This window comes from Pelobates fuscus, chromosome 11, assembly GCF_036172605.1.
Source record: "Pelobates fuscus isolate aPelFus1 chromosome 11, aPelFus1.pri, whole genome shotgun sequence".
Lineage (NCBI taxonomy): Eukaryota > Metazoa > Chordata > Amphibia > Anura > Pelobatidae > Pelobates > Pelobates fuscus.
Genome location: NC_086327.1, coordinates 91,642,592 through 91,666,332, shown reverse-complemented (window position 1 = coordinate 91,666,332; position 23,741 = coordinate 91,642,592). Strand labels below are relative to the sequence as shown.

General features: G+C 41.6%; 1 protein-coding gene across 1 annotated transcript in view; it reads left to right on the top strand.

Annotated features, from left to right (window-relative positions):
- TAS1R1 (taste 1 receptor member 1) overlaps nucleotides 1–19,128 on the top strand; it is a 33,639-nt gene extending 14,511 nt beyond the window's left edge. The window contains exons 4-6 of the mRNA XM_063435589.1: nucleotides 3,971–4,180; nucleotides 13,413–13,533; nucleotides 18,197–19,128. Coding sequence (XP_063291659.1) covers nucleotides 3,971–4,180; nucleotides 13,413–13,533; nucleotides 18,197–19,128 — 1,263 coding nt within the window. The remainder of the gene's footprint in view (nucleotides 1–3,970; nucleotides 4,181–13,412; nucleotides 13,534–18,196) is intronic.
- The last annotated feature ends 4,613 nt before the right edge of the window (nucleotides 19,129–23,741 follow it).

Sequence of the window (23,741 nt, the reverse complement as noted above, 5' to 3'; positions counted from 1 at the left end):
TTCCCCTTTTTTGGGTATTTCGGGTTGGGTTTGTGATATTAGTAGTATATAATACACCTAGCTTTCTAGCAAGTGCTAGGTGACTCTCAGAGTTCGTTTTGAGGCTGACGACATTAGATATATTGTTTGATTGCATGATTTCACAACTTTACTGTATATATTTCAGCGCTGACAGCAGTAGCGTGTCACCATCTAAGTCTCTCAACCATCAGGATAACTATTCCGCATGAGTTTCTAGGTGGCGGATTGCATGTTGACTAACCTTCTTTACGCTTTAATCACATTGTTGCATTTCATTGATGCACTTTTGATACACCGCTGTATATTACTATTTGTTAGCTTGTGTAACATATATAGTGTTACATTATAGAGCTTGAGATCGATACATATATATCTTTTGACATATTGCGCCTAGTTTCTAGGTGAGTTCTCTATGCCTTATGCAGCTTTTTAGCTAGCTCTTTAAGGTACTTATATCTTTAGTCAGCCTAGTCTAATATATTTTATTCGTTCACTCTTTGTGTGTTATTTTTCACTTCCCTTTACCTCCCCCTCTTTTTGTTCCTTCCGTAGACGACCGTCACTAACTTGTTACATTTAGCTAGGTAGCTACGGTTAGGGTTGTATTATTAATGTGTGTGAGTCTCTTTTTTCTTTTCCATATAATAAAGTACAATCTTTTAACTGTCCTTTCTATCTATTTTTCTATATACATATATTTACACTCTTGAGGGACAGACCCTCCTCCTTTGTTTCTTTTGAATAATAGCATGGTCCACCCATTCTTTAGGGTCTGGGGGACATTAGTACTTTAGTAATAGAGCCCCCACCTGTCACTCTTATTATTATTATTATTATTATTGTTATTGTTATTATGTTTAATCTTCCAACCAATCCCCACAGGTTAGTTCATGGGGGAACTGTGACAGGTCCTGCCCAGTTTTTTAAAGACCTTATGCCATCACCATGGTATAGGGCCTTACTAGTGAATGGGCAGCATGGGTGCTCTCTGTAGCTAGTTTTTAATTACAGTGAGCAGCCTCTGACTGCTCATTGTTTAGTATACATGCCTCAATCCATGACATGGTAGGTGGATACATAAAGAGATGTTTTACAACTCTCTTATAGTAATATAGGTCTCATATTGACATATGCTTTTAACATTTTTCTTGTATGTAAATATGGTGGCCGACTAGCAAGCCATGACCTTCTGCCACGCTAGGGATACTTTAGACCCTTAAAGGTTGCTGAAGTGCTTTATTTGTGAACAGTGTGTATTACTTTTTCATTTTACAAAAGTGCAGAAAATTGGCACTTTTATAAACTAACTTTATCACACTTCCCCCCCTCCCCGCTCAGGTGTCAATAAGACAACAAGTCATGTTACTTCCTGGTTGTTTAGCTCAGTAAAATTTAACTCAAAGGCAGATTATTTCCAAGAGCACCTGCCTTGCCCAGACCTCTCACTGAGCTGCATTGGGAAGTCTGTGATTGGACAGATAAAGAAAGTCTGGCCGTGGGAAAAAGGGGAGGGCTTACAAAAGGCTTCAGGCAAGAGAACTGCAACTTTTAACAAGCTGTTTTTAGAAATACCCCCAATGAAAATGCATTGTTAAAGCATGCATATTTTTGTTGGCACTATATCTACTAAACAGTGATTTTTTTTATTATTTTATTTTTATTTGTATTTGAGAAGTAGAGTGTCCCCTGAATGTAAATGCATTTAAATAAACCACCTCCAGTAAATTCTGTTGCAAGTTGGCTATTTGTGAATAGCCAAATCTGCTAAGTTATCTGGAGGTTTGGCAGAATTCATCAAGGAATTAAATTGCACCTGTATGGATGTTAAAACGCGGTTTAAATAACCAAACTTGCTTTTTTATAAATAGCTGAATGCATTCCATTCGGTTGAAACAGTGAACTACAACAACCGAATAGCATTTGACTGCCGTTTGGAATTTAGTTGATATACTCCAGTAATGCTGAAAGCTGTTTTCCATCTCTGCTAATGTGATTTACATTTTGCATGTTGCTTCTAAAATTGCCACAACTTGCACTTTAACGAATGACACTCCTCAAAACATATGTACAAAATGTTTATATATGCCATGCAATTATGTAATTTTTACATGACCCTGCAAAAAGTTACATCTAGTAAAGTTACATTGTTTCCATATACACCTAATTAATCATTAACCCCTTAAGGACCAAACTTCTGGAATAAAAGGGAATCATGACGTGTCAGACATGTCATGTGTCCTTAAGGGGTTAAAGGGACATTATAGTCACCAGAACAACTACAACTTATTGAATTTGTTCTGGTGAGTAGAATCATTACATCCAGGCTTTTTGCTGTAAACACAGTCTTTTCAGAGAAAATGCAGTGTTTACATTACAGCCTAGTGATAACTTCACTGGCCACTCCTTAGGTGGCTGTTAAAGATCCTTCCTGGGTCATTGCTGCCTAAAATGCATCCAAACATTCAGTGTCTTCTCCCACTGCATGCAGACACTGAACTTTCCTCATAGAGATTTGTTGATTCAATTAATCTCTATGAGGAGATGCTGATTGGCCAGGGCTGTGTTTGAATCATACAACAAAAAAATGAAAATACAATTTGTGGCGCTAAATGTTGCAGCTAAAACACACTGGTGGGAACAATCACAGAAAATCCCACAAAAACTGAATATACAAACAACAAAAAGAGTGTAGCGCATATACAAAGTTCACACTATACCCTGAATATCAGTGTATACCAAGTGAATAGGTGTAAACACAGAATACATACCCAAATATTGGAGCAATCAAAAGGAGTTGTGTACCTATACATAAAAAAAGTGGAAAAACAACTTCTGTATGGTCCAACTCACATTCTCAAGAGCCTGTTCACAGAAAAAAACTGGCTCAGGTAGTAGCGTTTAGGGGTATAAACTTGAAAAAATTCCAGTAGGTGAAGCTTGATCCTCAAAAGAAGAGGCACAGGAAAGGTATACTGATTAGAAATAAAAGTATAATAATTTATTTAACAAATATATAAAATCTTACATTCATAATGCAGTAATGCTGTTCCCAATAAGCACAACGCGTTTCGACGAATAAACGTCTTCCTCAGGTGCAGTAGTTACATCAAGCTTCACACAAATATTTAAAACCCCATATTGGAGCTCTTGTAACGAATGCGACCCGGAAGTTCAGACTGCGGCATGAAACCGGAAGAGATTATGGCGCGGCGGTATGGGAAGCTCTAAGGACATAGAGACTGTTGATTGGTCGTTGGGCAAAGGGTGCGGGCCTTCAATACCCGTTTCCCGCGCCAATATGGGTGATTTAAATATTTGTGTGAAGCTTGATGTAACTACTGCACCTGAGGAAGACGTTAATTATACCCCTAAACGCTACTACCTGAGACAGTTTTTTATGTGAACAGGCTCTTGAGAATGTGAGTTGGACCATACAGAAGTTGTTTTTCCACTTCTTTTATAAAACAGTATTACGCTATGTTTTAATTTTTATGTTTTTATGTATAGGTACACAATTCCTTTTGATTGCTCCAATATTTGGGCATTTATTCTGTGTTTACACCTATTCACTTGCAATACACTGATATTCAGGGTATGGTGTGGACTTTGTATATGCGCTACACACATTTTGTTGTTTGTATATACTGTGTTTGAATTATGCTGACTCTGCCCCTGACCTGCCTCTTTGTCAGTCTCAGCCAATCCTATGGGGAAGCACTGTGATTGCATCAGGCTACCACTTCTGATGATGTCAGCAGACTGCTTGTTTTTCTGAGTCTAACAGAATGCATTGTTACAGCTTCAGGCTTGAATACAGTAAGATTTTTACTATATTTATGGAGGAATGAGGGGCTCAGGGGGCTAGATGGTGGTTTTAACACTATAGGGTAAAATCTATACCATGCTCTTTCCGTATTCAAAGTCTATGTCAACCTTTCTGTGTTTCCAGCTTCTAGAACAAATCAAGAAAGTAAATTTTACCCTGTATAACCAATCTGTTTCTTTTGATGAAAATGGTGATCCTTCAACTGGTTATGACATTGTTATGTGGGACGGGAGTGGAGGCAATGTATCCTTCAGTATCATTGGCAAGTTCAGCAGAAATCCTGAGAGTCTGGAGCTTAATAAGGATGTCATATGGTACACAAAAGACAACTCAGTAAGTCACTTACAAGTTTTACTTTATTTAAAATTTAGAATTCTATACAGTGTCCAAAAATGAGTGTGAGAAATGTACCTTTATTTGAGATAGACCAGCGGTTCCCAAACTGTGTGACGTGCACACAGGGGTGCCGCGGAAACATTACTGCTCAACAGGGGCCCGGTCGGGTGCCGCTGTCATTTAAGACCATGACCGGGCCTCTGTAATGTCGGCTTGCTGGGAGGAAGTAACAGCCTGTCACTACCTCTCAGCATCCTGCAGGGAGACAGCGCAGGAGGAGGCAGCCGCAGCGTGAGAGGAGAGGAGCACGAAGAGCTCCAGACCCCTCACTCCCACCAGCAGCAGGACTCCAAGCCACCCTCCTGGCACATAAGGTAAGCTAACAGGAAGGTGGTTGGAGATATTAAAAAAAATCACATCTATGTGTATGTGTATGAGTTTGAGTGTGTATGAGTGTGAGTGTATGTATGTATGAGTTTGTGTGTATGAGTGTATGAGTGTATGTGTGTATGAGTGAGTGTGTGTGTGAGTTTGTGTATGTGTATGAGTGTTTGTATGTATGAGTGTGAATATAAGTGTGTGTGTATGTGTGTGAGTGAGTATGAGTGTGTGTGTGTGTCAGGATATTTGTTAGTGTGTGTGTCAGGGTGCGCATCTGTATATATATATGTCAGTGTGCTTCTGTGTGTGCGCACACATCTGTGTGTGCGCACACATCTGTGTGTGCATGTGTGTGTCGTGTCAGGGTGTGTGTTTTTATGTCAGTGTGTGTATCTGTGTCATGGTGTGGGCATGTATCAATGTTTGTGTGTGTCAGGCTGCGTGTGTGTATATGTCGGTGTGTATCTATATGTGTTTATTTGTGTGTATCTAAATGTGTGTATGTGTCTGTGTATGTGTCTGTGTATTTATATGCATCTGTGAGCATGAATATCTGTGTAAGTATGTATGTGCATACATCCAAGCAGTCAAACACCAGCACAACATACAAGCACACTCCTGCAATCTAACATAAATATTACATACAAACACACCCCTTCACGCAAACACAAATACTTCACACAAATGTACATTCGCATTTTAAAATGAACATTATATTCAAACACACCCCTGCAATCAAATACAAACATTACATACAACCACACACCTGTGTTAAACACAATAACTATACCCCTTCAAACGCCAACACTGTACATTACACTATTGCGCCACTAAATGCAGCAGCATATACAACCTCGAAATTTTGACTTGAAAACTAAAACGTTTGGGAACCACTGAGATAGGCCATTTTTTTTTTAAATGTCATGTCATGTCATACTTGTATTTAACATACTAGGTTTACGTTATTTACATTACATTTACATTATTAGACAGAGGGATTAGAGTAAAGAATTCACAGATTTTACTATTAACATGACGTAAAGTCATGATTGTATTAACGACACGGAGGCGAGTATTATGCTGCACTCTTTCTTTATTTCCCTCAGCAGTAAAGAAAAATATAACATAAACAGTATGGTAACAATAAATAGTCTGAGTGGTACATCTTCCTAGCGACAGGAACAGCCAATCGGATTCCACTCTCCAGCATAAAAGGCGGAGTCTAGTAAACTGTTTCCTCTTTATTTGTGATCCTGAATACGGAGAAAAGGGAACACCAACAAAGAAAATGCCCATAAGGATACGATGTCAAATTAAGCTGTAATAGAGAGGAGAAATATGGTAACATCCTGGTATAAAACGGGATGTGCACATAAGTCATAGTGCATATCATCAAACATATCTAGGCAAAATAGAGCGACGTACTACAGATTGAATTCAGACAGTCATAACAGGAAATCCCATACTCAAAGACTTACCGTGAAGTCAACTTACCCATATTCAATAAGGATCCTCAGGATGGATGGGAGGGAGAATACTCGCCTCCGTGTCGGTAATAAAATCATGACAATAATACGTCATGTTAATAGTAAAATCTGTAAATTTTATTAAGACATGGAGGCTCCTATTATGCTGGTTTAAAGCTGGGAAACTATAGTCCCCGTGAAGTGCTGTATAGGTCTAAAATAAAAATCAAGAAAGGTAGACTCCAAGGACCAGTCAGCCGCTTTCAAATTGCCCACAGGGACATAAAGGTTACAGCCAATAATATTACAATGACAAAGATGAACACTCCCAATGCAAACAGACAATCCCCTTCTCTCTGCCTGTGAGATAATTGAGTCAGCTAACTTGGAAAGTATCCTAAAACACATAGTATCCCCATAAAAGTAACATCCCCTGATAGCCCTGATCTGGGTGACCAACATATCCAAAAATCACCCAGATCAGTTCAGGGGTTTTCAAATTTTATGGAAGTCCCATTTGACCGACCGCACACGAGACTTCTGCCCAGAAACAGTTCCACGAGTTTAGGCTGTGCGGTCGATCTATTTCGAAAAGTAAAAAAAACGAATAAATGCATGAACGGAACTCCCTGGATCATAGTTGCGATTGTTCCCATGGTTTGTGGGATCCAAACTACCGAACAGCGCTCTCCTGGCTGTTCGGGAAAAGGAAGCAAGCGTTTGTATGGTTTGACCGGTGTTCGGGAAGTCGAGTGTCCAATTTTAGTTCCAGACACTCGATGACCAAGTCCCGCTGCCTCCTTTCGTGCAAACAAGATGGCCGCCATTTTCTCTCGCATGTGGCCTTCGGCTATACGAACGACGGCCACACAGGGAGAGCGCTTAATCAACAGTTTTCTTTGAAGATAATGAACCAGGGGGTGGTCAGTGTTCAATAGTTACAGCTATTGAACCAATAAAACATAAAAAGTGGCAATAAAAGTCTCGAATAACATGCTATTTTCTTCACACCAGAGCTCTGACATGAGAAACCCTCTTGCAAGATATTAGACAGAGGATCATGACTAGTTTTGCCGACAGTTGCTTCAGAGATAGAGAGGTATTAGTCGGCCAGGATTCGAGAAAGTTGAGGATGATAGAAATGTCCCATAATACTGAATAACTTGGCAATGGAGGACGTGCAAATTTGATACCACGTAGGAGTCTACACAACATAGTATGCTGTCCGACCGGGGCTCCATCCACACCTTAGTGTCCAGCCGATATGAAAGAACGGTAGAGGTTCACTGTTCGGTAGGCTTTACCATCATCAAATAGTCAGGTTAGGAAGTGGAGGATCGAGATCAAAAGAGCCAATCCACTGTGGTGTTACAAAGACCAGGAATATATTCCGCTGTAACGGAAATGCCTTATGCCAGGTAGAACTGCCAAAAATCTTGTGCCATGTTCGCTAGGATCTTTGATTTCGTACCTACTAGGTGGTTGATGTAAAGGACAGCTGATATATTGTCCATCTTCAGGAGGATAGAGCACTGGGTCTGAGGAGAAACTACGGATTGCAAAAGAACCGGCCAGGAGTTCTAGGCAATTGATGTGGAGGGACGATTCCAAATCGGATCATCTGCCAAAATTGGCGCGACCATGCCAAGCTTCCATGTGAAGAAGCCACCATTTCAGTTCGTCTTTCGCCTCCGAGTCCAGAGTGACCATATCTGTGTAGGATACGCCGTCCTTCATATGGTAGGTCTGTAAGCGTTGTAGGGCTCGATAGTGAAGAGGGCCTGGAAAATTAGCTTGTATGGAAGCCGGCAGGAGACCAATCATTCTCGCCAATTGTTTGAGAGTAAGTTGAGGGGCTGCCAGCATGCGCCTTGTAGCGAAACCGACCTCGCCACGTGTCCTTGGAGGGGGCTGCTTGCCCGCCTCTTGCCTTTGGACTATGGACCCGACTTTATGTGAATGTGTTAACCCAGATAGCTATGCCATGGTGCCCATTCGTATAGTTAAAGACTTCGGCTCCATGGCAATTGAACTGTGTGAATAGGATCTGAGCGCTATTCGATAGTTTTGTGCGCTCAGATCCCAGCTATCTGGGGATATGTGACATGTCTGTGTTTTATGTATAATATGTGACTTTGTGTATTTTATAGTATTTTAATGCTTTGTGCTCACCATGTGCATAATGGAGTCTTCTCTCTGTCCTGGGAGATAATTGAATTACTTCTCAATTATCTCGAGGACAGAAGACTCTGAAACCGGTCTGGGCCAGATAGCCATGTGCCAGCCAGGGCCCAAAAGATATTTTACTAACTTCTGAACCCCTGGTCTGATTCATGCAATTTTTTGATATGTTGTTCCCCTGAATGGATTGATTGTGAATATGTAATTTTTGTATGTATGGTTTTAGAGTTATGAATGTCGGTTAAAAAGTATGTTTTACACTGTATGTATAATTGGATTACCTCTCAGGCTAAGGGGAGGGAATCTGTGGGATGTAACCAATGTGTGATTGGTGTATTGTAAATCCCTCCCTTGCATGGGAGAATCCTTTATAAGGCAGTGTGTGAATAAATCTTGAGTTCCTGTTTAACCCTCAAAGTGAAGTGTCGTCTCATTCTTGGGGGAGGATTTATTGTATGCTGTTCCAGTTTGACTGCTAGGAGTGCAAACCTATTTGTATGGTTCCTATTCAACTGTCTACAGCATTCAGAGGCTTGAGAGGATTCATATGCTTCTCCGATACGGTGATTTTGGTGTCTGCCAGAGTGCTTGGAGACCTCAGGAAACGCTAGGAGCATCCTTTAAACGGAGGTACCCAGTCGGGGTGCCAGGCGATCCGCTACACGCCTGATTTCCTTTTTGAAAAACTACAGGTCAGTTTTGTCATTGGAAGATGAAGGGTCTGAAGAGTAGAATCTACGATGAGACCCAAAATTTCTATGTGTTGTTTGCGAACCAAGATAGTCTTTTTCCAATTGATTAGGAAGCCTAAAATATGCAACAGAGTCAGAGTCTAGTTCAGATGGGTCTTGATGAGTTGAATAGTTTGAGCTAGGATGAGGATGTTGTCCAAGTATATTATGAGACGTACTCCTTGACTACGTAGTTTGGTGAAGCACCACGGGGCTGAAGACAGTCCGAATGGGAGGAATGTGAACCTCCATTTCCTTCCTTGCCACATGAACTGCAGGAAATCTTTGTGTTGTAATGCAATCGGCATCTTGTAGATCTAACTTAGCCATCCAGTCCGATGGCTGGAGAAGGTCTCGTAAACAATGTATTCCGTCCATCTTGAAATGGTTGTAGGTTACATAAGCGTTAAGTTGCCTCAAATTTATCACTGGGCGGACACCTCCGCCTTTTTTGGCAACCAGGAATAGGTATTCACATAGCCCGGAGTAAACATAGGGATTTCTATGATGGCTTGTTTGTGCCTCAGATCCAATAGTTCCTTGGTGCATCTTGTTGGGAAAAAAACAATTTCCCCTAGAGGGGGATATTGTACTGTCAGCTCATGTTATTAGGTGACACCTAGAACACAGGGTTTTATTCACAACTTGTGTATTGACTATGGGGCAAGGACTTTCCTCTCGCACACCCTAGGTATAGGAGTGACTTTAAGATACGGATTCAAGGGAGATGTAACATATCACGCATATGGGTGGGGTGTAGTTCACGGCTAGCACACAATTTCTACAGGGAGTCAAGTCAGCAAATGTCGTGCCCAGTCCCTAAGATATAGTGGGTGGCCATAGGGTCATCGCAGTGGGAACAGTTTAATCAATACCCGCCTGATGGTGCGTAGAGTTCCGTGGTCATGTAGTATACGTATGCCTGGCTGAGCTTGGTTGTATACATTGCTAGGGCTAATGTTATTAAGCAAAAGTCTATGTCCATGGGTGTATACTTGTTTAGAGGAGTCCGCCATGTGTAGCAGGATTCAGGGGTTGTCTGTGCTGGCGTCATCACCGGAGCTGACCAGCAGGCAGCAGTCCGGGTCTTCTCACCCGCTTACCCAATTCCCAGTCTGTGGGTATGCTGTCCGCTGTGCTTTTATATCTCTCTGCCGCCTTTCTCCTCCGCCGTCCACCCGCTCTCACTGCTTTGCCGGGGTGATTTCTCTGTGTGTCTGCAGAGCTCGCCCGAGATCTTCTAGGAGCCGCTAGTGTGAGGGTGCTTGTGAGGGTGACCTTCTTACCCCAGGTCTGTGTGAGGTCTTGCATCGTTGGCCACAAACTCGGTGCATGGTGCAATCAGAGTTTCCTCCAAATGTGGGAGTAATAGAGGGCCCGGCATTTCGCTTGTGCTTGCGCTGCTTGGGCCTCCATTTGTGTGGTTTATGCGGTCAGGTGTTTCCCGGTCTGACCTTCAACCCGGATGGGCTCTGTGGCTTGGGGTTAAGTGGGGATACTGTCGCTGTGCCCAAGGACTTTCCCCTCACCTCCCTCTGCCCGTGGCTCTGCTCACCCTTGATCTGTGAAGTGTTCTGTGCGGGCTGGGCTGCTTGATGCCGCTCCCAGAACTGTTCCCAAAAGCGGTTGAAGATGTCTTCTATGCATTGCATGGTGTCTTGGTGCAGCCTTTTGTGTGTGAGCAGGCCCTGTTCGAGTGCCGCTGTTTCAGCCGCCATCTTAGGTGCACCGAGCATAGGTGCGTTGCGGTTTTGCGGTGTAACTTTTGGCAGGCTGATTGTTCCAGACCTCCAGCTCGGACCGTGATATCCCCCATCGGTCCAAAGGGGGGGGGGCAGGAGGTGAGTGTACAGAGGGGTCGGTATGCGTAGGTGCCGGTGCGGAGAGCGGCCGCCTCTCCCTGGCCTCATGGCAGGTAGGCCCCATGCTGTGTTTGTGGGTTCCCGGAGGTTTTTTGTTTCGGGTTTGGTCTAGTTTTATTCCTCCGGGTGTTCCCTTCTTCACTGTCGCTTTCCAGGCAGTATGTGTGCCACTTTTCTGGGGTTTTACCCCTTGTTTCCGTGGTTTGTGCCAGGAGCTGAGGGATAGCACGTCCATTCAGCCTGACATTTAGCTCCGCCCCCCTGAGGCCCCATACTCTTATGTCAATGTTAATGGTTTTAACCGTAGTAGGGTCTTGGGAAGGGTCATCGACTCCAATGTCAGAATCATGATCCGATGGATCCTCCAAACCGTCCATATAGGACTCCTCCTCAATATCGCTGAGATTTGACTCAAAATCTAATTGGGCTTTTGCCCTCTTCCATAGTCTAGCCAATTTTGCCCGGCTAGTGGCTCTTTTGCGCAGTGGCAGATTAATCGCGCCATCTGTGACAGGTGTAAAGCTGTCCATATTGAGGAGTGCTTAACCTTAGCAAGGGCTTTGCGGTCAGAATGAGGCTGCACAGGAGTTGTTAAAGGCAAAGCCTGGGTAGTAGTCGGCTGAGCCGATCTCTGTGCCTGAATCAAGGCTTGTGCAAATGTCTGTGACAGGGAGTCAGACATCACTTTTAACGTAGAATTATCAGTCAGGGTCTGCATTTTAGCAGAAGCATCAAACTCAGCGGGGGAAAACCGCTCCATCTCCAGAGGCACCTGAAGGTGCATCAAAACCAACCTGACTAGGTGCAGTAGACCCAGAGGGTGCTGAAGCATCTTTGTCAGATGGCATTTTGATTAGGTGTAGAACTGACAGGTGCAATAATACAAAATATAATACCAAATATAACCTAGGTGAATGGTTGATTAACCCCGAAATAGAGGGTCTAGTAGGAAGGAAAATTGTTTTACTCACAGAAAGTGAAACAGTAGTAATTATAAGCAGGAAAACCAGAGTCATCCTACCGCCACTAAAACTAAACCACAACTCCAATTCCGGCTGTTGGGGGCAGTACCAGCGTCCTATGCGTTCGCGAGAAAAAACTCCAGAATGCTGCGTTCGCAGGAAAAAACTCCTGAACAGGATAACTGAATGAAACGCGTGTGTGCACATTCAAATCCAGTAAATGGCGGTTGGACGGTTAGAAGTGAGGAAAAATTATGTGAAGGCACTGAACAGGGCACCAGAACTCCCTGCAGACGTCCCTGAGCTCTATTAACCCCTTAAGGACAAATGACATGTGTGACATGTCATGATTCCCTTTTATTCCAGAAGTTTGGTCCTTAAGGGGTTAAGGAACATTGGGCCCAGGGAAGTCAAAAAGAAAATAAAACAAGATCAAAATGGAAAATTATATATATATATAATATTATATATAATATAATGTTATATATATATATATATATATATATATATAACAATAAAAATTAATAAGTAATCATACAATCAAATAGTAATACTAAAATAACTAAATAAAATATTACAAATATTAAACTCCACAATATAATACTGTAAGAAATATGTAATAATAATTAAGAATATTATGTAGAAGAAGACCCCACAGTTAAGAAACCGTGGGACCTGGTGCTACTTAACTGAAGGAGCAGCAAAGAAAGAGGAAACAGTTTACTAGACACCGCCTATTATGCTGGAGAGTGGAATCCGAATGGCTGTTCCTGTCGCTAGGAAGATGTACCACTCAGACTATTTATTGTTACCATACTGTTTATGTTATATTTTTCTTTGCTGCTGAGGGAAATAAAGAAAGAGTGCAGCATAATAGGAGCCTCCATGTCTGAAAGGGACACTCCAGGCACCCAGACCACTTCTGCCCAATGGAGTGGTCTGGGTGCAAACTCCCATCACCCTTAACCCTGCAAGTATAATTATTGCAGTTCTGTTCTATCAGACAGCCACTAGAGGGACTTCTGGGTTCTTAAAACCTGAAAAGTGTTTTAAACTACGCTGGACGTCCTCACGCTATGCATGAGGACTTCCAGCATCGTCGTAATTCCCATTGCCGCACATGCACATTAGGTCTTCCCCGCCGACATCAGGGTGATCGTGGGCGGAGCCTGACCCAGCACCGAGGGACATCGGCGCTGGATTCAGGTAAGTCACTGAGGAGGTTTTAATGGGGGGTTGGGAGGGAGAGGGGCACTGTGTAGTCTGCATACCTAGTTGGCCATGTGATAAGAGTCAGCTTGGATCAGACAGAAGCCGGGGTGATGGTTAAACTGGGGGAGCAAGCATTATATACACGTCCACAAATCGTGCCCTAACTAAACTTCTAAAGAAAATTATGAATGTAGTTCTGGCATGATTACATTCAGCTAACAATCATGTATTGCAATTGTTATTTCAATACTACGACATGGGCTTTGTTCTAGACTTTATGTGCTTGCATTTAATAAAATGTATCACCATTTATTTCCTCTTAAGATTCGAGTAGGTTTTACAGAAATGTTCGACAAAATTTACTAAATAATATGTATTGCAAAACTAAAAATAGCGTACTATTCATTTGCTATATAATTTTACTATAAACCCAGGTCCCCGAATCAATTTGTTCCAAGGAATGTAATCATGGAGAGAGAAGGGTACAGATGGGTTCTTTCGTATGTTGCTTTGAATGTATTCCATGCCCTGAAATGACCTTCCTTAATAGAAGTGGTAAGTAGCACTCTTATTTGTATTTTGTTTTCTTGCTGGTAAAGTTTGTCATTATAATGAGTTCTAAGTTCTAAGATTAAAGGATTCATTGCTATATTATGATTTTTATTATTATTATAATACTGCAATATACAGGCAGACATTTTTTTTTTACCACTTTAATTCTTTATTTTTGGAGTGCATGAAAGTATAACAAGAGGGCTCGTCGTGCCCCAACAGCATTGACAAGTATATAACCAGACATATGTTAACAGTTGGTCAGCATGTGGAAAGATCAGCACAATTTTTATGTAACATAAACAGATTTAGCGTTCCTGTCTCACCGATCCATGCATAACATGCTTGTTGGCAGGAACTTTTCTGGAAATGCTGGGTGAAACATTGCGGTCTAATAGAGAGTGAGTGTTCACTACGGAAAAGGTAGTTTGTTAGTGTGAGAGGCCTCTCTACGTATAATACCTATTGAGAAATACTAAAATAAGAAAAATAGTAAAATAATAGAAAATTAAACAGGCTTACATCTAAGCAAGTTAGGTACACAAAATGCTATGATGCTCGGAAAGTTAAGCTAGTGTATCTGCAATATACGAGCATGTTGTGCCATGTTTTTAGACAGCCAGGATATGAGACTAGTCGATTGAGACGTATTAGTTAAGCTTAATTTCTAACATTACTGTATGTATGCAATAATGACTGTATAGACAGGCTAGTACATGTTGCTGACGAGTAAAAAGGGCAAACAGGTACATACAATTTTGTAGTGTCCCGACAGCATATGCAATTGTTTATGGCTAGAGACATTGACTTCTTAGGGCATAGCAATATGAATACAGTGCACATTTCTCTATTGTATCGTACAATGCTGCAAAGTGGGAAGCTTCTCTAAACATAAAGCAAAGTAACGAAAACGTCGGTGGTATTAAAAATGTATAAGTAAAAATAAGCACGCTTAGATAAAGAGAGTTCTCACATGTATGCCCAGGCACAGGCTATGAGAAATTTTGTGGGTTAGTTCCTGTGAGATCAGCCGATGCCCGATCTGGAGGCTGTAGTTACACGCCTGATGGACTCGTTGGGGTTGATGGTCGACCAGGGGTTAATCGGTTGCCCTCTCCCACTCCGGGCTTGTTGCGAGGCCGGTGTCTTGTTGCCACGGACTCGGGGAACCATGCTGTTGCTGTGCACCACAGGGCTCCCTTCCCCATTGTGCGCCGTGATTTCCATGCTGCTGCTGCTAATCCAGCGGCCGCTGGGATGTGGGTGCGGTAAGATTTGTGTAGTCGCTTACGTGATCGCTGTGCTGTTTTCCGCCAGTGTGGCCTGCACCTTCGGGTTATACCCTGTGTTGCTCTCAGCCCAGGAGGGCCTTGGCTGTAGGACGCTGGGGTGTGGGTTGTGGAGTTGCCCTGGTAAGTGTCCCCAGTCCTCTGCCCGCCTTTGGCTCCGACCTTAGCAGGTGTTTGTCGGCGCAGGATTTCAGGCTGCATGCAAGCCTCCAATTTTGCCCAGAAGCTGTCAAAGATTTTAGTGATGAGTCTCTTGAGCAGTCTTTGGTTACTGCTATGTTAGTTTGGTGCCATCGCTTAACTGACACTCTCATGTCGGAGTGATCCACCATCCTGTGGGCCTCCAACTCCATTTTGTGTAGGGGGTTCGCTGCGTCTATCGTTTGGTGTGGAGGTCGGAGCACCCTGTCCGGTGGGGACCGAGATCTTCCCCATCGGTCCATAGGGGGGGGGGTGAGTGTGGTCTGTACGCTTGGTGCGGTTGGCATCTGGCGGGAAGGCGGCCGTCCGTCCCCGTGCCTCCGCTAGGCTTCATATTGCCACTGCGGTTTCCAGTCGAGTTCAGCGGTATGGAAGGTATCGGCAGGTCAGTAGGAGCTTCCTCTGTGTGTTGTGCCCAATTGCAGGTAGATTCCAGCAAGTGGATTTGGGATATTCGCAGGTTTTGGGCTCACACTGCAGGAGCTCAGGAAATGTGCGACTGATCTGCTAGCTAGTTCGGCTCTGCCCCTCGGATTCATTGCTATATTAGTTAAAAATATGAAGATGATGAACATGAAAAACAGAAAATACATTATTACTCATAAACATTTGGATATGTACTGAAAGGCGCACGCTGGGCACCAATACAACTTTAATGCATTTGAAAGGTTTTGACCTCATTAATATGCTGGAGTTTTTGCATGCTCAAATCTTAAGAATTTTTGCACAAAAAATTGATTTCTTGCAGACTTCTGCTCCATAAGCCTGCCAAACCCCCTTGTGCCAGAAATACCTGACTGCAGATAGTCAGAGAACTTACAAACAGGCGTCCTCTCCTTCTAATGCATCTCATTATGTTGTTCAGATCATTCAGTACTGCCAGTGAGTGAGCTATGTGCATACATTAGATAAGGATGTATTTGAGGGGGTGTGCAGTGCCGGCCTTAGGGGTGTGCGAGCTGTGCAGGGGGCGCCCTGCGGCCGACACAGCTCACACATGGCCAGCTGGAATTAAAAAAATATCTATATATATTATTTTGCAGTGGGGGCGGAGCTTACCTGCAGCGGGACGGGGCTTGCCTGCGCCAGATATCTGCTGCAGGGAAAGCAGGAAGGAGTCTCTGCTTTCCCACCAAATAGTCTCCAGGAGCTGCACTGCCTCCACAATGAACTCCACAGGTTACTGTGTGATTGTCAGTGTGAGTGTGACTGTCTGCCTCTGTGTTTGCGTGTGTGTGTATATGACTGCCTGTGTGTGTGACTGTCTGTGCGTGTGTCTGTGTGTATTACTGTCTGCCTGTGTGTGTGTGTATCTGTGTGTATGACTGTCTGCCTGTGTGTGTGTGTGTGTGTGTGTGTGTGTGTATGACTGCCTGTGTGTCTGTGTGTGTCTGTGTGTATGACTGTGTGCCTGTGTGTATAACTGTCTGCCTGTGTGTGTTTGTTTGACTGTCTGTCTGTGTGTGTGTGACTACCTGCCTCTGTGTGTGTGGATGTCTTCCTGTGTGTGTATGGCCGTCTGACTCTGTGTGTGTGTGTGTGTGTGGCTGTCTGCCTGTGTGTATGTGTGTGGCTGTCTGTGTGTGTGTGTGTGTGTGGCTGTCTGCCAGTATGTGTGTGGCTGTCTGCATGTAATTATGTGTGTAAGACTGTATGTGTGGCTGTGTGTGTGTATATGTGTAAAACTGTATGTGTGGCTGCCTGTGCGTGTGTGTGGCTGTCTGCCTGTAATTGTGTGTGAGTGTGTTTATCTACCTGTAACTGTGTATGTGTGTTACTGCCTGTACCTGTGTGTTTCTGCCTGATCCTGTGTATGTGACTATCTGCCTGCGACTGTGTGCATGTGGTGGATTTGACAGTGTATATGTAACTGTGTGCATCTGACTGTGTGCACATAACTCTGCAAAAATATACACCTGCATTCACACACAGGCCTAAATGCATGTTTTTAAATAACCATCACACACAGCCAATACACCCATTACAAATATCACACATAGCATACATATCACACACAGTCATCACACCTACTATCACACAGACAACACAAACATTACATCATACATGGATTACGGGGGGGGGGAGGGCGCTGTGAAAATATTTGGCACAGGGCGCCTAAAGGCCTAAGGCCGGCCCTGGGGGTGTGGCTAAAGAGGCTGGTACAGTATTCTGCAATACATGTATTTATTTTATCCATAAACTATAAGGAGTTGAGAATGCAAGAAATACAGCATATTAATGAAGTCAAAACCTACCAAATCGGTTCTCTTGGTGCCTGGAGTGTCCGTTTAGTGCAAGCACAAAAAAAACCCACACATTTTTAAATATTAACACATTGTAATCAATTACAAGTGAGTATATATTTAAAATAAAATACATATAAATGTTGGAAATATTGCTTGCAATCATAGCATTTTATCTTTTTTTACAGAAAAATACACTTTGCCTTTAAGGACCACTATAGGCACCCAGACCAATGCTTATCACCTACAAAGAATGATAAGAATGAGTGGCTGAGCTTGGCAATTCAAAACAAAATAAATTGTCTGAGTTTGGCAATTACAAATAAAACTAAATCATACTATAATGCACTGCATCAAAAATGAACAATACACCACATTAAATTAATTCATTCCTCTCTTTATTAACTGTTCAAAACATTAAAACATATATTTTTTTATTTTTTTTATATTTAGTGGCCCCATCCGCTGGCCACAGGTTGGGGCAAGGGGGTGGACAGTGACCTGTCTACCCTCAGTTTGTAATTCATGGTTCCCAACCCAATGCCTATCTAGTGACTGGACAACAAAGGCTGCCAAGTTGCTAGTTTTAAATATTTAATAGATATGCTTCCACCTGCCACGTGACAGGTGGGAGCATAGGGAGGTTTAAAACCTCTCTTATAGTAATATGGGGGTCTTATTGACCCCCATATGCTTTTTGATTTATTTATTAATTTATTCACTTTTTTAATGTGACAGATTACAGATTAGTGGCCACGTGCCACTTGGTTAACCCCTGCAGCGCCAAGGGTTTTTAACTACTTGCCCACCTTGTGACACTGTGAATACCATAAAATATGCAATCTGCGAAAAATACTTGAATCTTGTCAATGGCGAGTATATTATCTTGCAATTTGTGATAACAATCAGTTTGTTATTGTGTTTATTCTCCAGACCTGTATACATGCCAAAAATGCCAGCTCAACCAGTGGTCTCCAGCACAGAGTGAAATATGTTACAATAGAACCACAGAGTATCTTACCTGGACCGATCCAATATGCGTTGTTCTTCTGGTTATAATTACACTGCTATTACTATTGATCGTCACGGTAGCAGTTGTTTTTGTCAGGAATCTAACTACCCCTGTGGTTAAATCTGCCGGAGGAAAGATGTGTTTGGCGATGCTAACATCATTAGCGCTATCTTGCTTAACGTTGTACTGTTATTTCGGAAAGCCGACCCCTGTCATGTGTATGATTAGACAGCCGGTCTTTGCTGTAAGTTTCACTGTGTGTTTTTCGTGCCTTGTGGTTCACGCCTTCCAAATAGTATGTATTTTCAAAATGGCCACCCATTTTCCCAAAGTCTATGAAATTTGGGTTAAAAAGAATGGATCAGATATCTTCATTGTCGTAAGTTCTACGGGACAGGTGTTAATCTCCGTTATATGGATTGTTGTAAAGCCTCCGCAGCCAGTTGAAGATTATTCCACGTTCCAGGACCAAATCATTTTCAAATGCTCTGAAACAGATTCCGTGGGCTCTTTTATTGAAATCATTTACATTGGGATCCTCAGCATGTTCTGCTTTATTTTCTGTTACATGGGAAAAGATTTACCGGAGAATTACAATGAAGCAAAATGTATCTCGTTCAGTTTGCTGGTGTATTTTTTCTCTTGGATTGCGTTTTTCACCACCTATATCATCTACCAGGGGAAATACATTGCAGCGGCCAATGTCATCACCATATTGTCCAGTGTCTTTGGCATCCTTGTTGGCTACTTCTCTCCAAAATGTTACATTATTCTGTTTAGAAGAGAATTAAACACCACTGAACATTTCCAGACTGCAATACAGAACTATACAAAGAAGCTATCAGAACAGTAGAGGAATGCCAATATTCAGTATGTTATAAATCTTGTTATATATTTCCTGCATTAAAATATATTTTATGGCATTAACAAAAACAAATGTATGACATTTCTCCCTTCCGCACTGGTAGATAGAAGGGACACTATAGGCACTGTATCTGCTTTATCTCATTAAACTGGTTATTGTTTGTGGGGTTCCCTGGTTCCATCATTTCATTCAGCATTAAACAGTGTTTAATATTTTTATGGTTTAATGTTAAGTCCCCCGCTGTCCCTTCACTCTGTGCTTCTTGGGCTAATGAGGAAGGTTAGCCTAAGCATCAATGGGCAGCTGTGATTGGCAGAGAGTGTCAGCTGACTGCTTTTAGGCTATCAGAGCTCCAACTGGTGGTATGAATGGTGTGACTACAAGAAGTGTGAAAGCTCTGTCTTAGCCAGTCCTCCATAAGGGGATACACTGTTGGTTGCCAGGGACCCTTATTTAATGTTAAACTTCTCTTAAATGCTTAAATTGTTTAGCACTCAATGGAGGGACAGTGCCAGCAGAATCCAGGCATTATAACCAATTCAAAGAGATGAAATGGTTATAGTGACTACAGGACCCACTGGAAGTATCCCAAGGCTGTAATGTAAACACTGCTTTTTCTCTAAAAACACAGTGTTTACTGCAAAAAGCCTGAAGGGAATGATTATACTCACTAGAACATTTACAATAATAAAAATAATAAAAACACAGTTTAGATGGCCAGCCCCCTTGCCTCCATTTGAAAAGGTAGTATACCTACCTTTTTCCAACGCCACGCAGGTCTCGCCGTGGCTGACTATGCCCTGCTCCCCCTCTTAGTTGAGATGATCACATTTCATGATACCAGCCAATCCAATGCTTTCCCATAGGAGAGCATTGGTAGACTACTGCGCAGGTTTTGCAAAACACTGTGATGTGCCAATCAGCATCTTCTCATAGAGATGCGTTGAATCATTGCATCTCTATGGGGAGCGTTCAGCATCCATGTCTGAGTGATTGCCACTAGAGGTGTTTCTAGGCAGTAATGTAAATAAAAAATCTCTGAAATAACAGTGTTTCAATTAAAAAGCCTGCAAGGACAATCTATAGACACCAGAACAACTTAATTAAGCTGAAATTGTTTTGGTGACTATACTGTCCCTTTAACTAATGATAGGTTTGGATTAATTTGTTTGGGATTAATTTGCTTCTGGATAAATAATATATTTACTGCAATTAAATGATGAATAACAAGTAGATTTCCAGTGGCTGTAAGAATCTGCTAAATTATTTTGGCATGAAACCTGTCTAAAAGTTGATTAATAAAAAAAATCTGATTAGGCAACTTTTACAGTATTTAGATAATTACAAATATCCTACTTTCATCAACTGCCAGTTCCTGATTGAGAGATGCATTTGTACATTTTAACAGATACATTATCTTAACCGCAGGCTTTTGGTAGGAACCCTTAAGCAGCCTGTATCTCTGATTTCTGTCAAATGAAGTCATGTATTAACCAGTTTTCATTGAACTTTTTATAAGATGCATTAATAAATCATGATAATGTAAAAAAATAAATCAAGTGTTGCCAATAGTTTTATCTGTAACTTTTGCAGAACAACAGCTCCCATGATGTTGTCACTCTACAAAAACTAGGAATCTACATTTGGACCATTCCTAACATAAGTAATAAATATAAGATTGTAAGCTCTTTTGAGCAGGTCCCTCTATGTTGTCTTTGTTAACAATTCTAACTGTTTTTTTTTTTCTATTGTATTCCCTTTTTCAATTGTAAAGCATAGTATGTCTCATGAACATAAAATCTCACATCACCCTGGTGTTTTTAAGACTACCCACTAGGGGGAACCATATCATATGTTTTTTCATAGTTACCTCTGTTGTCTGAAATTGATAAGATCAAAATATCCAAGCTTGACTATTTGGGCCTAAAAAATTTAATTCTCTGGGCAGTTCCCAACAATGGATTCAATTTAATATTTTGGCGTCATTGATCCCACAGATACACAATTTTAGCATTACCTCTTTTTATGTTACTAAAAAAACAAGCCAACCAGAAGAAGCAACATATTCCTCCTCGTTTGAGGAATATATATTACACGTTCCTTAGCATACTCGGCACATTTGAACATGCTGGTGCTTAATAATGAATGCATAATGATGAAATTTTACAAAATTTTGGACCATAGAACACTGCAATGTATGTTGGCGCTTTATAAGTAGTATAATGATATTTAAAGTTTAAAATGAGACAGAACCCAACTTTGTACTATTCAAAAACCTTAAACACAGAATTCTAAGCAAAACCCTAAAGACCTAACAAAACTGAAACTTAATATTCAAGTGTATCGCAAAAGGGAACTAATCAGTAATTATAAAATGACACAAATATTAAGGTAGTATAGATTGTCTACCTGATAAATATTCATAAGGAAAAAATAGTAAAAAATAATAAATATAAAAAAAAAAACCTTTAATCAATATGGATACAATGACACCAACCAGTTAAAAATAAATCCAACATTCAAAGGTTGGATTAGTGCCTAAGTAGTAATAGTGAACAAATGTTACACGAGAGGCTCTAGGAAATGACTGTTCTAGAGTCCTTATTTTAAATCAATAAAGGGTTAAACACTAGCTGTCAAGTCTATCTGAACGAGACTTTTGGTACACAAAAACTGTCATCCAAAGGGTCTATAATACAGTCTTTTTAAAACATTAAGTAGTGCTGCTTGATCTATAATGTCAAATGAGCATCCCCTTATATGACGCAGTACGCAGTACAAGTCAGCAACATAGTATTCATTAAACAAGCTTAGCAGTTACCTAGTGTCTAAGATAGATAGCCCACCGTAACAGTTTCAATATACCGGTATGCTAGCACATGAATATAAATCGCTTATATTGATGTGCTAGCTGTCTGCAAGTATGATGATGACACTCATATACTCGTCTATCCGATAATGCCCAGAGAGGAGGAAAAAAAGGGTGAATGAGAAAAGATATTAGGGTAGATCACAGGAACCTAAATTAGCACTGTAGCCATGTGGAGTCAGATGATTTCTTAGATGTTCTTAGTGAATATCCCCATAGGAATTCTATGGAAGTCTAATAAATCTGAGTATATAAGATTTATAAGACTTTCATAGAATTTGGGTGAATTCGCGTGGAACATCTAAGAAACCATCTGACTCCACATGGCTACTGTGTTAATTTATGTTCCTGTGATCTACACCAATATATTTTCTCCTTCAAATAAATAAACTTGGTTTGAGATCTTTTCTAATTTGGTTATTTATGCCTTAATTCAGTGGTTCCCAAACTTTTTAGGATCAAGGCGCCCTTAATATTTCAATATTTTCCCAAGGCAGCCCAAGTCAAAATTTCTATGTTGTATATCTTTAGAGCGCTGCCGCATTTATTGACGCTGTAGTGTAATGTACAGTGTTGGTGTTTGAAGGGGTGCTTGTATATAGTTATTGTGTTTTAATACAGGGGTTGTGTTTGTATGTGATGTTTGCATTTGATTGCAGGGGTGTGTCTGAATGTAATGTTCACTTTTAAATGTGGATGTACATTTGTGTCAAGTATGTGTGTTTGAATGAAGGGGTGTGTTTGTATAATTTTTTTTTAGTCAGAATGCAGGAGTGTGTTTGTATGTAATATTTGTGTTAGATTGCAGGAGTGTGCCTGTATGTTGTGCTGGTGTTTGACTGCTTGGATGTATGTACATTAACACACAGATGCATATAAATACACCAACACATACACACAAATTCATATACACACCGACACATACACACATATATATATACACCGACACATACACACACATATAGATACACACAGACATATACACACATGCACCCTGACACACACAAACATTGATACATGCCCACACCCAGGGCCGGACTGGGAAAAAAATTAGGCCCGGGCATTTTTCAATCAGAGCGGCCCCCTAAGGGGGCGGGGCCAGAGAGGGTGTGTTTTGTCATCACTAATTACAAGCACGCCCCCTCTCAAAGTGAGCATGTTGGTTCAATGCGCAGAGCCGCGCTGAAGAGCTCTGGCATTAGAAAAAGGCCCTGAATTTGTTCTGCGCAGCGCAAGCAAATTTAATAACATGCTTGCGCTGTGTTTGCTTTTAAATTGTCTCTGGTGTCTCCACAAGTGGGATACCAGAGGACAAAAGGGCCAGGAAAGTGTATGGTGCATGTGTTTGGAGCCTGCTTGAGGGATTGCGTGTGTGTACAGTGTGGTGTGGTATTGTGTAAATAGGTCAATTTAATTTGTGTTTGTGGTGTAATATGTGTGGCTAAGGGCTGTAGAGAGTGTATGTGAATAGAGGGCATAGTGTTATAGGTGTTGTAGCGAGTGTGTGTGTGTGTATAGGTGACGTAGTGTGTGTAGGGGTTGTAGAGAGGGTGTGTTTAGAGAATGTTGTATGTGTTTGCTGACAAGGAATGCAGTGTGTGTGTGTAGGAGTTCTAGTGTGTAAAGGACCCAGAGTGTGTATAGGACATTGTGTGTGTGTGTGTGTGTATATATAGGAGGATTAAGAGTGCATATAGGGTAAGGGATCTAGCGTGTATCTGGAGCGTAATGT